This window comes from Myodes glareolus, chromosome 8, assembly GCF_982192425.1.
Source record: "Myodes glareolus chromosome 8, mMyoGla1.1, whole genome shotgun sequence".
Classification (NCBI taxonomy): Eukaryota; Metazoa; Chordata; class Mammalia; order Rodentia; family Cricetidae; genus Myodes; species Myodes glareolus.
In genome coordinates, this window is record NC_142033.1 from 76,561,856 (window position 1) to 76,577,158 (window position 15,303).

At 42.4% G+C, this 15,303-nt stretch overlaps 1 protein-coding gene across 1 annotated transcript in view; it reads right to left on the reverse strand.

The window, feature by feature from the left end:
• Nudcd3 (NudC domain containing 3) overlaps positions 1–15,303 on the reverse strand; it is a 93,354-nt gene that overhangs the window by 32,352 nt on the left and 45,699 nt on the right. The window contains exon 3 of the mRNA XM_048450069.3: positions 3,335–3,467. Within this exon, the coding sequence (XP_048306026.3) occupies positions 3,335–3,467 (133 nt within the window). The remainder of the gene's footprint in view (positions 1–3,334; positions 3,468–15,303) is intronic.

Consider the following 15,303-nt stretch of genomic DNA (forward strand, 5'->3'; position numbering starts at 1 on the left):
AGCAGACACCTGGGACTTGTAAAAAAAAAAAAGAAGTCTGCAATATTATAAGCATAGCATGGAATAATTTTATTAGGGAGAAAAAGAAAATGTCCTACCATGTGGGAGATAAGGATCTTCACAGGTAGAGCACCAATACAAGCAACATCAGTGGGTGTCACAAATGCCTACATTAAAAGTTGACAGCACATCTAGAAAGCTCCCCAACACCATCCCAGTGCTTTAAAGAAACAGGCTGGACTCCCATGAGTGCATGGTGAGCCAAAGGACCAAGTCACTGAGATGTGCACTTTACCTGTGCTGGACATACGCAAACCACCATTTTGCTAACTGTTACTGTCTATGCAATAAAAAGTGTTCAATGCCAGAGATCAACCTTGGTAACACCACTTGGGCCATGTGCTCAAACACAGAAGAATGAGTCAGATCCAGAGTTAGTTAGTAAAAGCAAGACTGCGCCACCATGGAGATCAGAGGAAATACACTAGAGAGAGACAAGCATCTGAACTACATGGTATAGCAGCAGTTCCATACCAAGGTGTCTGTGGTACACGGCATGGCTCTGACTCCCACAAGTGAGTGAGTGTATCTGAAACCTATGTTCCTAGGAGCTGTCTGGGTTGCCAACATAGGTCTTTTGAGTCACAGGAAAGAAAAGCTAATTTTAAACCGGTCCTACTATGAACCCTTTCAGAAAAACCTGCAGAGGTGAGGTTCTTGCAGAAAGGATCTGAGTTCAATTCCCTGCACCCATCGAGTAGGTTACGACTGGCTGTAACTCCAGCTCTAAGGGATCCAGTACCTTCCTTCAAGCCTCTGTGAGCACCTGCATTCACATGTACATACCCATACACAAATACACAAAGATATACATAATTTAAAATTAAATTAAATACTTTAGAAGAATTTATTCAGTTTATTTTGCATAGTGTATATATATGCATATATGTACATGCCCATGTATATAGGCATGCAAGTGTGTATGTGTGTGCATCCCAGTGGCTGGTGTTGGGTATCTGCCTCTACTTCATTTACCACCTTATTTTTTATGACAGGTCTCTTATTGAACCTGGAGCTTGCTGATTCAGTAATACTAGCTAACTGGTAAAGGCACAGATCCTTCTGTGTCTGTCACTCCAGCACTGGAATTACAGGCACACAACATGGCTTAAGTCTTTTTATGTGTGTGCCGGGGATCCGAACTCGGCAAGCACTTTATCAAGTGAGGTATCTCGCCAGTTCTTAAGTTTGTTTGTCATGCACTGGCACTCCTACCACAAAATGAGATGGCAAGAACTTGGGAAAGACAGTCAGCACCTGCCCCAAACCACCCAAAACAGACAAGGTAAACTGAACCTGATGGTCTGTTACTATTTGGGGTAAGGGTACCAGCCAGGCTGTCCCTACCGTCCCCTGGAAAATCATATATAACTTGACTTCCACATTACATGTTCTACACAACCCCACCTTCCATGAAGTCAGAAATTTATAAAGTAAAAGGTAAGACTAAAAGCTAAGCTTAGAGACAGATATATCTGAACCAAAGCATAGTTTTACCCTTTTATTTATTCAGCAATTCATCCACTCAAACAGGTATCTAGAAGCTCCATTTGGGTGTAACCAGGGAGCCAAAACTTAGTAATTTAGTAATTCCTCTCAGCCTTAATTTCTCATCTATAAAGAACAGAACTCCTTTGTATACTTAAGGTGCTTTTGAAGATTAAAATAAGGAAAGTTTCTGACATGTCAAACTTTATTACAATGTTAATTAAAATTCTGTAATATCCTATTTGGATCTGTTACCTAAAATTATTTTAAGTGAATCCTGATTATTTAGAACAATCTACAATAATGTTATTTTTGTTATCGTTTCCTAAATAAACATCTCTCCCTCCCTCCCAAACGTAAGTTACAGAAATCCACTAAACTGGTAATATAACAGTTACACATACCTGATACAGCTCCTGCCCCATGAAAGAACCACAGGACACAAGCCAAGACATTGATTTAGTCACCGTAGCTTAGAGTTGCACACATATGTGTGGTGTGTGTGGCAATGTCCATCCATTCCCATGGAGACCATGGGAAAAGGGCAGGTGTAGTACTCTGTCACTCTTTGCCTTATTTCTTAGAAACAGGGCCTCTCACTAAACAAAAGGGTAAACTGGTGGCCCAGCAAGTTCCAGCAATCCTCCTGTATCCACCCTCCACCGTATTAGGAATCTGTAGCCCCACCAATCTTTTTTATAGACTTGCACTCAGGTATTCAAGCTTGCATAGCAAGTGCAAGATCTTACCCAGTGAGTCATCTCCCCACCCCTAGATTTCTTTGCTTTCCCTCAGGACTGCTGGAACTGCAATCACGTATGCCCTGAAACAATTTTTTTGGAGGGGGGATGCTATGGGAGTTATGTGTCTGAAGAAAAGAACTAGCTTTGCTTGTCAACATGGGCAGAAAATGTATACATCATAGAACTTGTGCAAGAGGAAGCAGGACTATCTTTCCAGCGGCACCCTGAGGTGGCAAGCCTGGTCAATGAGAAGTACATCAAGTAACACCAAACCAATGGGCCTCACAGAAATGGGATATCCTCTGGTGATCTCTAGCCAGCGTCAGCAAAGAGGCTTGTAGACAGGAAAGCTTGGTCTCACGCACATCTATGTGAAACCAGCAACACTAGGAGACAGTAAGAAATGCCTGTCCTTTCTTCCTGTGCTGTCATCTCAATGTTTTGGACAGTTTCAGTGTCAAGAATACCCATACAAATTCACACTCTCCTCTCTTCCCCTGACCCAAGATAAACTTCAGGTATTTATTTACCTCCAAGGTACACAAAGAAGCTCTGCTGCCCCATTCTGTGTGGAGCACCGGGCTGCAGGGCAGTAAACAGACAAGGCAGTCACTATGGCAAAGCACCACAGCTCACACCGTGAGGTCACAGCTAACTGAAGTTTTCTTAGGGAGGTTGAAGGCAGACACTGTCAAGGTAATGCTTGAATCTGCTCTTGAAAACCAAGAGACCAGTTGTCACCAAAAAAGTCCTGAGAATGCCCGTGTCATTGTTAAGGAGCTAAGACTTCAAACATGTAGGCTTTTCTCCAGATTATGGCTCCTCAGACTAAGAACAGGGCTCCCTCTCCCCAGGAAAACTGGAAGACCAAGTAAAAAAAGCTCACAAGCAAGGATAGCAAAAGCAACCACCTCCTGGGTGGGGGTGGGGGGGGGACCACAAGGTCTCAACCCCAAAAGCAATCCTAACTCTCTTTCAGTCAGGCCAGCTTCCTCCCTGGAGTGCAGACTGGCTGTAGTGGAGCCCCTGCCCCAGCCTCTTACCTGCTTCCCCTTCACCACATGCTTGGGCACTGGCACCCTGACTTCCAGGTCAGTGTAATCTTGCGACCAGGTATAGTTCTCACGGACGGCGCCATTGTAACTGTCTGGATTTTTCTGGAACTGTTCTTGAATCCTGAGAAAGAACAAGAACTGTGAGATGCAGCTGAATAAATCAAAGCAGACAAGTTTCAAAGCCGCTTCAAATGTGTTACTCCTGTGTCCCAGAGAGGGAGCAACACAAATCTAAACCCTTACTTGCTTTTTGCATCTGTAAAGGTCCCTCTTTGGGCATTTCCTCTGTGACACTCCTATGTGGTCTCCCAGGAAATCACAGCTCTGCTTGCTGCCAGTTCAGAACCAGGTCTGTTAAGCAGGCAGCCATCTTGGTTAAGAAAATCCCTAGTTCATGAGCACTGGATGTGATGGTGAACTGCGCCGGGGGGGGGGGGGGGGGACACGACTTTTCAAAAGGGGAAAAAAAAAAAACCTCCATCCTGCAGCTGCTTGACTTCAATCCTAACCCAACACTAAGCCTCTCTTTCCTCCTAGTAAGTAAATCAAAGCCAAAAGGACTGCATTTAACTGTGCACACCATTAGTAAGGGGTAAGCAATCCATTTAATGAGATGGCCTAAAAAACCTAGTCAACCAAATTCTATTACATACCTCCATGACAAACCCAGCACATGTACAAAACAGTCCAGCCAGGAAGCAGATGGTGAAGATAAAATATAAAATCTGTCACAAAATTTACCTTGTTAATCATATAAATGTCTTTTAAAGATGGATTTGAACTCACAAGTCCACTAAATGAGTTGAGGATCTAATTCACAGCAAAAGTCTTTGTCAGCTGACAAACTGAGGCAGGCAGGGAGCTCCACACACTATAAGGCATGCATGTTATTCCACTCATTCCAGAAAGCACAAAGCTGCAAGTGCCTTCATTTGTCTTGATACCGAAACAAGACCAGAGTTGGGGAAGAAGTGATTTTAAAAAGGACATATTTTCCTCACCCAAGTTTTAAAATAAGAAAGTCTTTGCCCACTGTATGTGTACCTTGCCTCCATGTATTCAAGAGACACAGCCTCCAACACAGCCTCAATTCTCTAGGCCGGGTAACTGGAAACTGCTGAGGGAAGATGCATGTCCTCTCAAATGATATCCTTGAGTCTTAAGCCTGAGGCTTCAAAAGTGGTTCAATTACAATCAAGTCATCAAGGTGGGCCTCACCCATTATGATCACTGTTCTTAAAGGAAGACTCCAGACACAGACTTAATCCAGGAAAGAGATATAAAGGAAGCATTAGGAACAGAGACTAGAATGGTGGGACAAGAATTGTGGGCCTCTACCCAAAGCTAGGGGACAGAAGGACCCTTCCCTACAGCCTTCAAGGGTGAGAGCCAAACCACACCTGATCTCAAATTGTCAGAATCAATGTCTGGTATTTAAGTCATCAAGACCTAGTACTTTGATGTGGCAACACAACCAGAGTGGCTGAGGAAATTAGCTTCAGAGATGATATTCAAAACTCCAGCACTCACCAGGCACTGACCATTTAGCAGGGGCGCAAACTTGAAACTGTCCAAGAGGAGGCACTGCGCAGCACAAAGAAAACACACAGGGACTGACAGAGCGCGCCTGGTTCGATGACTTGACAAAACAGAGCAAGATGAAGGCACCAAAACAAAGAAAATGTATATAACAGGCCCAGTATTTTCAAAGACTAGTGGTATAGAAAAAGCTTTTTAACACAACAACAAAGAGGAGAAAAAAACTAAAGGGGGAAAAAAGATACACAATGTCTATATATGGTATGGTCTCAACTTCCAGAAAGAGGAAATGAACGTACATGCATAAGCAGGTTTGATTCTTATGGTAGGAGGGAGTCTGACCTTTTCGTGTCCTTAGGCAATATTCAAATTCCCGACAATATGCAAACATTTTAACAACCAACAGAAAAGGTGTTTTAATAATCATGGACAGAATGAACATATGGCCAGGATGCAGGGCCATCCCAGGGCCAGTGCAGTAGCCTCAGCCCTGCCCCTAAATGGGCTACAGGAACAGTAAGAGGTACTGCCCAGGCACCAAGCTTCCACAGGGCCTTCACATGCCTCATCCCCAGAGGCAGTATGGAGTTTCCACGGGCATGAGCGCACATGAATGGGGTGGTATCCCCGGGGGGGGGAGGGGGGGGGGGACACAGGGTAACAGTGGCTAACTCTATAGCTGCTAAGTAGGAAAAGAGATTCCTCTCCACTGAGAGTCCTATCCATGTTATGATGTAAAAATAGACAAAACTATGAAAAACAGGGTCTAAAGAGATAGGTCAGTGACTAAGAGCACTTAGCAGAGAAACTGGTGGCCACATGATGGCTCATAACCATCTGTGACTCCAAATTTCAGGAGATCCAACTTGTTGTTCTGACTGACAAACACAAAGGCAAAACACTAGTACACATACCAAAAAGAATCTTTTTAAAAAAGAATATGAAAACATAAATAAAAGCCATTCCACATAAAATTAAAACCAAAATGGCCCTAGTACTTGACAGAGATCTGGGAATAAGCACAAAGACTTCTCAAAAGGCAGAAGAGCCTGTACTAGGGAAAAGGCCCAACATATCAGAATTTCTGCAAACATCAGTATGACACGTGGGCTCACTTCTTAGGGAGATAAGCTGCCAGTCTCAGCCTGACCCCACATCAAGCCCTGAAAAGCTATGTATGTATTCCCATTAGGGGTTCTCTCTTTGTTGTCTGGTACCTGCTGGTCTATCTTCCCACTATGACCTTCAAAAAACAGACCCTGGGTCCCCTTGCATGGGCCTCACAGCCCCCATCTACAGTAGGCAGGAAAAGTATTCCTCAACAGCCCTACCAAGTTGCTGATTGCTTTTTTTAGGACTCTGAATCCACATTCTCTTTAAATAAAGTTGATTATTTCCAGCCGACAGTATGTAAAAATATGTGTCCTGTCAAGTGCAGGTGGCTCTGGGCCCCACCCAACAAATCTAAGGCCACCTCTGCAGCTGTAGGCTTGGGGAGGCAGGAGGCGGGGGAGGGGAGATGAGCACCAGAGCTTCAGCATCAGGGTAGGAGTGAGACAGTGAGTCAGCAGCCAGGTCTCACTGCAGCTCCCACTCTGTTCCTGATGAGCAAGGGAAGAAGGCTCTTGACAAAGTAAAAGAAAACACAGCACAGGCCCCACATTCCACTGAGTACTATGGGCCACAAGCTCTACGTCTCCTTGAAGACCTAGCAGTTTTGATTGCTAAAGCCTTCCCAGCAGGCCTAGGCACCACAAAGTGGGGGGAGCTGAAAAACCAGAAACCACCTGCAATAAGTGAGCGTGGCTGGTATTGTCACCAGGAACAATCTACATCTCAGAGATTAAGAACAAGACTTATGCAGTCTTTCCAGTCTGAAGCCCTGTCACTCAAAACCACGGACCTCTCTGCTTCTGCTTGCTGTTTACCTTTGTTTGTTTGCTTGCTTGTTTGGGTTGTTTTGTTTTTTTTTTTTTTGAGACAGGGTTTCTCTGTGTAACAGTTCTGGCTGGCTGTCCTGGAACTTGCTCCATAGACCAGAACATCCACAAACTCACAGAGATCCGCTGCCTCTTCCTCCCAAGTGCTGGGATTAAAAGTGTGTGCCACCACCCTAACTAGCAATGTGGGTAATGCAACAAAAACTCACAGCATCCATGTATCATACTATTAGACAGTAAACTTGCAATTACAATAAATAAAATCAGCTTCTCGGGACAATTTTCATTCAAATTTATTCACACGACAGCTCTTCATATGCTCACTGGCCACTAATAGCCTTTATAAAATTCCTGCTGCATCTTTGCTGCTTTTGTTTGCCATTTCCTTGCTTTATATGTCTATATAAATTTTGATAAGAATTCACTGATGGCTTCACAGTTTATAAAACATCTCTTCCTAGTTTGTAAGTTGCATTCATACTATAAAATGTGTAAACACAACTCTTCAATTTAATATAATCACATACATCAACCTTTCTTTTCACATCAACTCTTCTAGCCTCAAAACTCCCTTCCTCCTCAAGGACTAAAGAAATATCAATCCATTTTATGTGTGTTTGTGTGTGTGTGTGTGTGTATTTTTATGGATATGGGTGTGCATGCTGAGCCCATTTTAAGCTAGTTTTCAAAGAATGTCCCACTACATGAGCCTACATAAATAAATAAGTAGGTAGGTAGGTAGGTAGATAGATAGATAGATAGATAGATAGATAGATAGATAGATAAACTGATCGATAGGTCAATCAAGCAGCGTGTGTGTGGTCGCTCATGTTCATGAATAATTCATAAGATTTACATTTTGTTTGGTTTTTAGTTTGGGGTTTTTTTTTTTTTGAGACAGGGTTTCTCTGTGTAGCTTTGGTCCTGGAACTCGCTCTGTAGATTAGGATGGCCTTGAAGTCACAGAGATCCTCCTGCCTCTGCCTCCTGAGTGTTGGGATTAAAGGTATGTGCCACCACTACCCAGTCTTACATGAAATTTTAGAAAATATACTTCATAACATACATCAGTCGGCCAATCAATACACAAAATTAATATTCACTATAAAACTATTTAAATTAATAAAAATAGAAGGTTGTATAGTAACATTTTTCTTAAATTATGTTAATTTAACAAGGGAAAAGTATTTATTTTTTAGATGCATATATATTCTTTAAGCATTAGTTGATCTACTCCCCTAAATACTCACTCTGAGTTATATGAGCACATCAGTTTCTAGTTCAACCTTTTTTTCTTAAGCAAGCAAAATCAGAAACATTCTGACTAGATTGTCTACTTCGGTTCCGAAAGAAAGAAAGAAAGAAAGAAAGAAAGAAAGAAAGAGAGAGAGAGAGAGAGAGAGAGAGAGAGAGAGAGAGAGAGAGAGAGAGGAGAAAGAGAGAAAGAGAGAAAGAGAGAAAGAGAGAGAAAGAGAAAGAGAGAAAGAAAGAGAGAAAGAAAGAGAGAAAGAGAGGAGAAAGAGAGAAAGAAAGAAAAAAGTCCCAAATGAGAAATGACTAAGCCTAGCCACCATCATTATTCAAGACTCTGAACTCCCCATGTCAATTTCTCAGAAATAACCTCAGAAGGGGTGAGCACAATAACTCAGCCAGTAGAGGTGTTGGCCTTATGAGCCTGATGACGCGAGTCCAATCCTGGGAACCTACGTAAGGGTGGAAAGAAGGAACTGTCTCCACAATTGTCTTTGACATCCCTATGCCCTATGGACCCCTCCCCCACTTCCCCACCTCCCCCCCCCCCCCCACACACACACTCTTTAAGCTTTTCAAATGTGGCTGGAGAGACGGTTCTCAGCTGTTAAGAACACACTGGCTGCCCTTACAGATAATCTGGGTTTGATTCTCACCACTCACATGGCAGCTCACACTAACTCCAGTCCAAGGAATCCAGTGCCCTCTTCTGGCCTCCAAGGGCATCAGGCACACAGGTGATGTACAGACATATAAACAGGCAAAACATTCACACATATAACTTAAGTTTTTAAAGGAGAAAACACAAAAGGTTTGGTATCTGCAGTCCAACTCCAGTCAGGAGAAAGGAACTGCATAGGGGTCCAAGCGCCTCCAGTAACACTTCCAACCTCCATCCCATCATACTTCTCTCACCAGAATATGTATGGCCTATTCTCAAAGTCTCCACCACAGACAACACTTTTCCAAAAAGCCACCAATGCTACAGTGGGTACCAACCTCCCGCAGTTGTGATTCTTCCTCTCAAAATATACCTGTTGGGTTTCACTAGTTCTGAATTATCCCTGCCCAGTCTTAATCCAGACCTAAGCCTCAGTGTAAGAAAATTAGAGCAAGAAGACTAAAGTCTTCAGAAACTGCTCGAGGATATAAATGTATACACTCCAGAACACCACTGTGTATATAACACCTATCCAGTGGAACAGGACAGAACAAAACGGAGTGATAGTATGAAGACAGACTACACAGAGTAAGCTGTTTTTTCAAACTGCCACTATGCAAGTACATATGTCCCTGAGAGTCCTGTAATATGCATTTCTCACTGTGACTGCAGGTCACAGCCACAGTCAGAAAGTGTGAAAATGTCACAAAGAACTACAGTTCCTGCTACACCATGGTAGGGAGAAGGAAACACCAGAGACCATGTAGTGGAGAGAGATAAACAGTAACTACATACAGTATACCAAAGTCCCAGAGCATGAAAGAACACATGAACAAGTGACCACAGGACTAAGCAGAAGAGGCAGGAAACTGGGGCTCATATCTACAGCAAATAAGATAGAGAAGACACAGGATCCCGTTGGTCAGCAACCTACTCTGCAAAGGCACTATGTGCAACATGACAGTAAACATACCTTTGTCCTTGATGGCCCATATACAGGGCCTAAAATAAAGCAGAAGCAATGGGCCTTGTGAATGCCTATGCCTTGGTTTCTCAATATTGTTCCCTAATAAAATAAAATTTTAGGATTTTAGGATTAAACACAGAAACCATGGATGAGTCCAGAACATTTACATTTTGTGCCAGAGACTAAAAAAAAAAAAAGAGGGGCTGGAGAGTTGGCTCAGTGGTTAAGAGCAATGCCTGCTCTTCCAAAGGTCCTGAGTTCAATTCCCAGCAACCACATGGTGGCTCACAACCATCTGCAATGACGTCTGGTGCCCTCTTCTGGCCTGCAGACATACACACAGACAGAATATTGTATACATAATAAATAAATAAATAAATATTAAAAAAAGAGAGAAAAAGAAAAAAATGCTAGAAATAAGAGAGTATTGGGGAGAGAGTGTGGGCTGCAGGACAATGGTCTGTGCCCTGTCACTTGTATTTTAATAAGACGCTGATTGGCCAGTAGCCAGGCAGAAAGTATAGGTAGGGCGACCAGGCAGGAAGTAGAGGCAAGGCAACAAGAACAGGAGAATATTGGGAAGAGGAAAGGCTCAGTCTGCAGTCTTCAGGCAGACACAGAGAAAGCAAGATGAGACAGCCTCGCTGATAAAAGGTACCAAGCCACGTGGCTAACACAGGTAAGAATAATGGGTTAATGTAAGCTATAAGAGTTAGTAAAAAGCCTGAGCTACTAGGCCAACCAGTTTATAATTAATGTAGACCTCTGTGTGTTTCTTTGGGTGGTACTGAGCGGCTGCAGGACCGGGTGGGACAGAAACCTCGGTCAACAGGAGGGGTCTGGAGAGATGGCTCAATAGTTAAAAGCACTGGCCAACCTTTCAGAAGACCTGAATTCAATTCCCAACACCCACAAGGTAGTTCACAACTGTCTATAACTCAAGTTCCAGTGGATCTGACACCTTCATAAAGACAATGTGTATTGGCAAAACATCAATTTTTAAAATGAGTTTTAAACAAGAGAAATAGAGAGAGTATAGGGATGTCATGTCAAAAGAACAACAGGAGCTCAACTGAGAGCCTACAAGAGCCAGAGCTGGATCAGGGTGGACAGGAAAGCAGATAATAGTACTGAATAAAAATGCAAAGAAGGGAATAAACACAAGTCATGTAGACAGGAATAGCTGAATAAAATAAATGAAAGGGGAAAGAGCCTTATACTGAATCAAAGAAAGGCAGGAGGAAATGAGAGGAGTGAAAAATAGCAATTAGTGTATCAGAATAACAATGCTAAGAGCTGGTGGGGATGTAAAGAACCTTAAGAAAACAGTAGCTACATAATATTTAAATATCTATCCCAATATATTTACTAGATACTGGTTGGTTTTAGCATGTCCCAAAGTCTTTGTAACACCTCTATCCTCTTAGGAGGCAGAGTAATCCATGACTGCATTGTGAAGGGACAGGTGGAGTGGCTCTAATGAACTCAGAACAGAAAGAAACTTATTGTCCGATGCAGTTAAAAAAAAAAAAAAGTCAGGCCCTCTTCTCTTTTCTTTCTAAATCACAGCTCTGTCTAATCACAGGAGAGCACTAAACCTGAGTCAGGAACACCCTACAACACAGCTGACCTTCTCAACATTGCCACAAACTGAAGGAGATGAGACACAATGCCTAAGTGTAAAGTAAAGCAGATCCTGGACCCCACCCAATCCTGCAATAAAAAAGATGGCTAACTAGTTGGAAAACCAGAAGGATCCAAATGTGGCTGCACTGTATTTAGTAATACTGTATAGATGGTACCTGGTTTTGACAAATGTATCCTAACATTCAGGAAGGAGAAGGAAGTTCAAGTCTATAGCCAGAATCATTCAGGTAGTGTGGGTGGTTCACATAGGCTCAGAACCTGAACTTCAAGCTGCTATCTGAGCAAAAGCCTCAGTTTCCCCAAAGTCTTAATTTTCTCATCTTTAAAATGAGGCCAACAATGACCCCAAATTAATAAGTGGTAATGTTTTGAAGATTTTGTCATGAGGAGTCCCTTTTCACCAGTACCACATTATGTGAGACACCATTACTAATATTCTTACTAATGTGGACTGTTGATACTACTGCATTAATTACTTTTCTATTGTGACAAAACACCATGACCAAGGCAACTTATAGAAGTAAGGTTTTCTTGTTTGTTTGCTTGTTTGTGGCTTTTTTTGAGACAGAGTTTCTCTGTGTAACAGCCCTGGCTCTCCTGGAACTAGCTCTGTAGATCAGGCTGGCCTCAAACTCACATAAATACACCTGCCTCTATCTCCTGAGTGTAGAGATTAAAGGAATGTGCCACCATCTCTCAGCCTGAAAAGAGGGTTTTGTAACATGATGGCCGGCTTGTTGGGATTTCTGTCCTGCTCGGTACCCCACATCCGGCAAACCCCAAAGAAAATCACACAGAGATTTCTATAAGTTATAAAGCTGAATGGCCCATTAGCTCATGCTACTTATTTGCTCTTGTAGCTTATATTAACCCAGTGTTCTTATCTATGCTAGCCACATGTTTCAGTACCTTTCTCAGCAGGGCAGCTCACATTTTGCTTCTTTGGAGTCTGGGCAGGAATGGGAGGAATCAACTTCCTCCTTCCCAGAATTCTCCTGTTCTCACTACATCATTTCTACTTTCTGTCTGGTTTTCCCGCCTATACCTCCTGCCTGGCCAATCAGCGTTTATTTAAAACATGACTGACAGATTACAGACAATTCTCCTGCACCAGGGTTTTTATTTGGGTTTATGGTTCCATAAGAATAAGAATTCACCACCATCACAGTGAGGAAGCATAGAAGCAGGATAGCTGAGAGCTAAAAGCAGTAAACACAGACAGGAACTGGAAATGGCATAAGGCTTCTGAAACCTCAAAGTCCATCCCCAGTGACATATTTTCTTCAGCAAGGTCACACCTCCTAATCCTATTCAAACAGGGCCACAAACTAGGGACCAAGTTTTCAAATGCCCAAGACTATGAAGGCATCTGTCACTGGACAAAACTAAACCAGAGCTCAGAACTTTATCACAAAGTGATCAGAAGGTATTGCAAAGTTAGAATATGGACTGACATCATTTGATTGTTTTTAAAGGTCAAGCCAGGCACAAGGGGACATGTCCACATCTTGGAGGCTAAGGCAGGAGAACTGTGAGCTTAACACCCAGCTCAAACTACATATTTAGACAGTCTCAAAGAAGGTCAGTTGGTCTACTGAATCAGTGAAGTTCAGTGAAAGACCCTGCCTCAAAAAGGAAGGCCTCTGATGTTGACCTCTGACCTTCATATGCAGATGCATACAAACCTGTACCTCACACACAAACAAACAGGACTTCTGGGTGGCAGAACTGCCCAAGCCCTAAAACATGGCATTAATACCATCAAAAGATACTCAAACAGAATGTTTTAGCCCAGAGGTGCTCAGCCTTCCTAATGCTGTGATCCTTTAATATAGATTCTCATGTTGTGACCCCCATCCATGAAATTATTTCACTACTACTTTATAACTTAATTTTGCTACTGTTATGAATCATAATGTAAATATTTGTGTTTTCTGAGGCTCTTAGGCGACCCCTGTGAAAGGGCCAGTCAAGCCCCTCCCAACAACACACTGGTTGAAAACCACTGCACCGAAAAGGTGCTATTAGGTGATTTCTTGTGTGAACATCACAGAGCATGATAGAGTGTTTCTCCACCTACCATGCCCTCACCACCCTCCTTACCCCACCATGCTATCTGTTGTGATACTCAACCTTATCACCAGCCCAGAAACCTAACAGCCAGCCAACCACGAAATAAAACCTCTGAAACACAAAATAAATCTCCCCTTCCTTTGATTTTCTCAGGTATTTTGTCAAGTGGCAGTGTTAACTAATACAAACATGTGCTGTGGTATGAAGGAGAAATGTCCCCCAGTTGGTGCTATTTGGGGAAGAGGTAGAAACTTAGGAGGAAATGTGTCACTGAGGGTGGGTTTTGAGAAGGCTTATGCTTTGCCCAGATCCTGTTTGTTCTCTCTCAGCTTCCTGTGTGCTAAGGGATGTGATCTCTCAGCTTCCTGCTCCTGCGTCTAGGTTCTTCCCTTCATGATGAATTCTAACCCTCTGGAACTGTAAGACAAACTTTCTCTAAGTTGCTTTTTTGGTCATGGTTTTTAATCACAGCAACAGAAAAAAATAATTTATATACACCCAGTTATACAAATCAATATGGTAACAACCACACACCTGTGCTTAATGATAGAGCTCATTGCTCCCAGGACACAAATCTATATCATAGACAACTACAATAGGAAGTGTGTGTGTATCTAAACATAGGAAAGCAAAAGTAAAAGTTAAAAAAAAAAAACACAACTCAAAGCAAAATAAAACAGAACACCTGTACAGGCCCTCGCCCTGACTAGCGTTCCCAGGTCTAGCAGCTGCTGGGAACAACTCAAGGAGCAGTGAGCGAATAAGAAGGACGAGAACACCACACTTCGTTACAAACAAGATACACTAAATTTTTTTAAAAATTATTTAACTACAAGCTTCATGTACCTTCTTTATAAATGTTTACATAGTGATATTTCTGTAATAATAATTTGGTTAAACACAAAACTGTAATACAAAGACATTTCTTTCTTTATATTTTTATATAAAAGATGGCTAAGATGGCTCAGCAGGTAAAGGCACTTGCCACTAAGCTAAGCTGAACCTAAGATAGAACCTAAGTTTGAACCTAAGATAGAACCCTAAGATTGAACCTAAGTTCAATCCCTGGGACGTAAATGTGAAAGCTGAGAGCTGATTCCCCTAAATTGTCCCCTCCATTAATCTAGTACTTGGGAGGCAGAGTGGCAGTGAGATCTCTGTGAATTCCAGGCCAACCAGAAACCAGAGCTACAGAATGGGACCCAGTCTTTAAAACAAAAACAAATCAAAAAAAAAAAAAAGGCTGAGCAGTGGTGCTGCATGCCTTGGGAGGCAGAGGCAATGAGATTTCTGTGAGTTCAAAGCCAACCTGATGTACGGAGTCCCAGGACAACCAAGGCTACACAGAGAAACCCTGTTTCACAAAACAAAACAAAAAAAACATTCCAAAAGGGGAGTTTGTTTCTTCTACATGATACAGACAGTAAAGGGCTTTTCGGATAGGACTCCATTTATTCAAAAATTAAGCCACCAACAATTGACAAATGGATCCTAATAAAGTAAAAAAAAAAGAACAAACAAACAAACAAAAAACTAAACATCAACAACAAAAACCTTCTGTATAGCAAAGAATCAACTGAGTGTAGAGGAAGCCTAAGAGTGGGAGAGAGCCTCTGCCAGCTTTATATCTGATAGAGGAGTAATATCCAGCATAAAAAACTATAAAGAATCAAAAACACCCAACCAAAAAATTGGCTAAGAAATATCTTTGCGAGTGTTCACAGTCCTTAGCAATTAGATAAGTGTAGGCTAGTGCTACTCTGAGGCTTCACCTCTCCGCTGTCAGGATGGCTAGGATCAGCAAACAGGTGACAACAAATGCTGCGAGAATGGGGGGACCCTCATTCGCTGGTGCTGGGATTACAAACAGTGTGGGAAA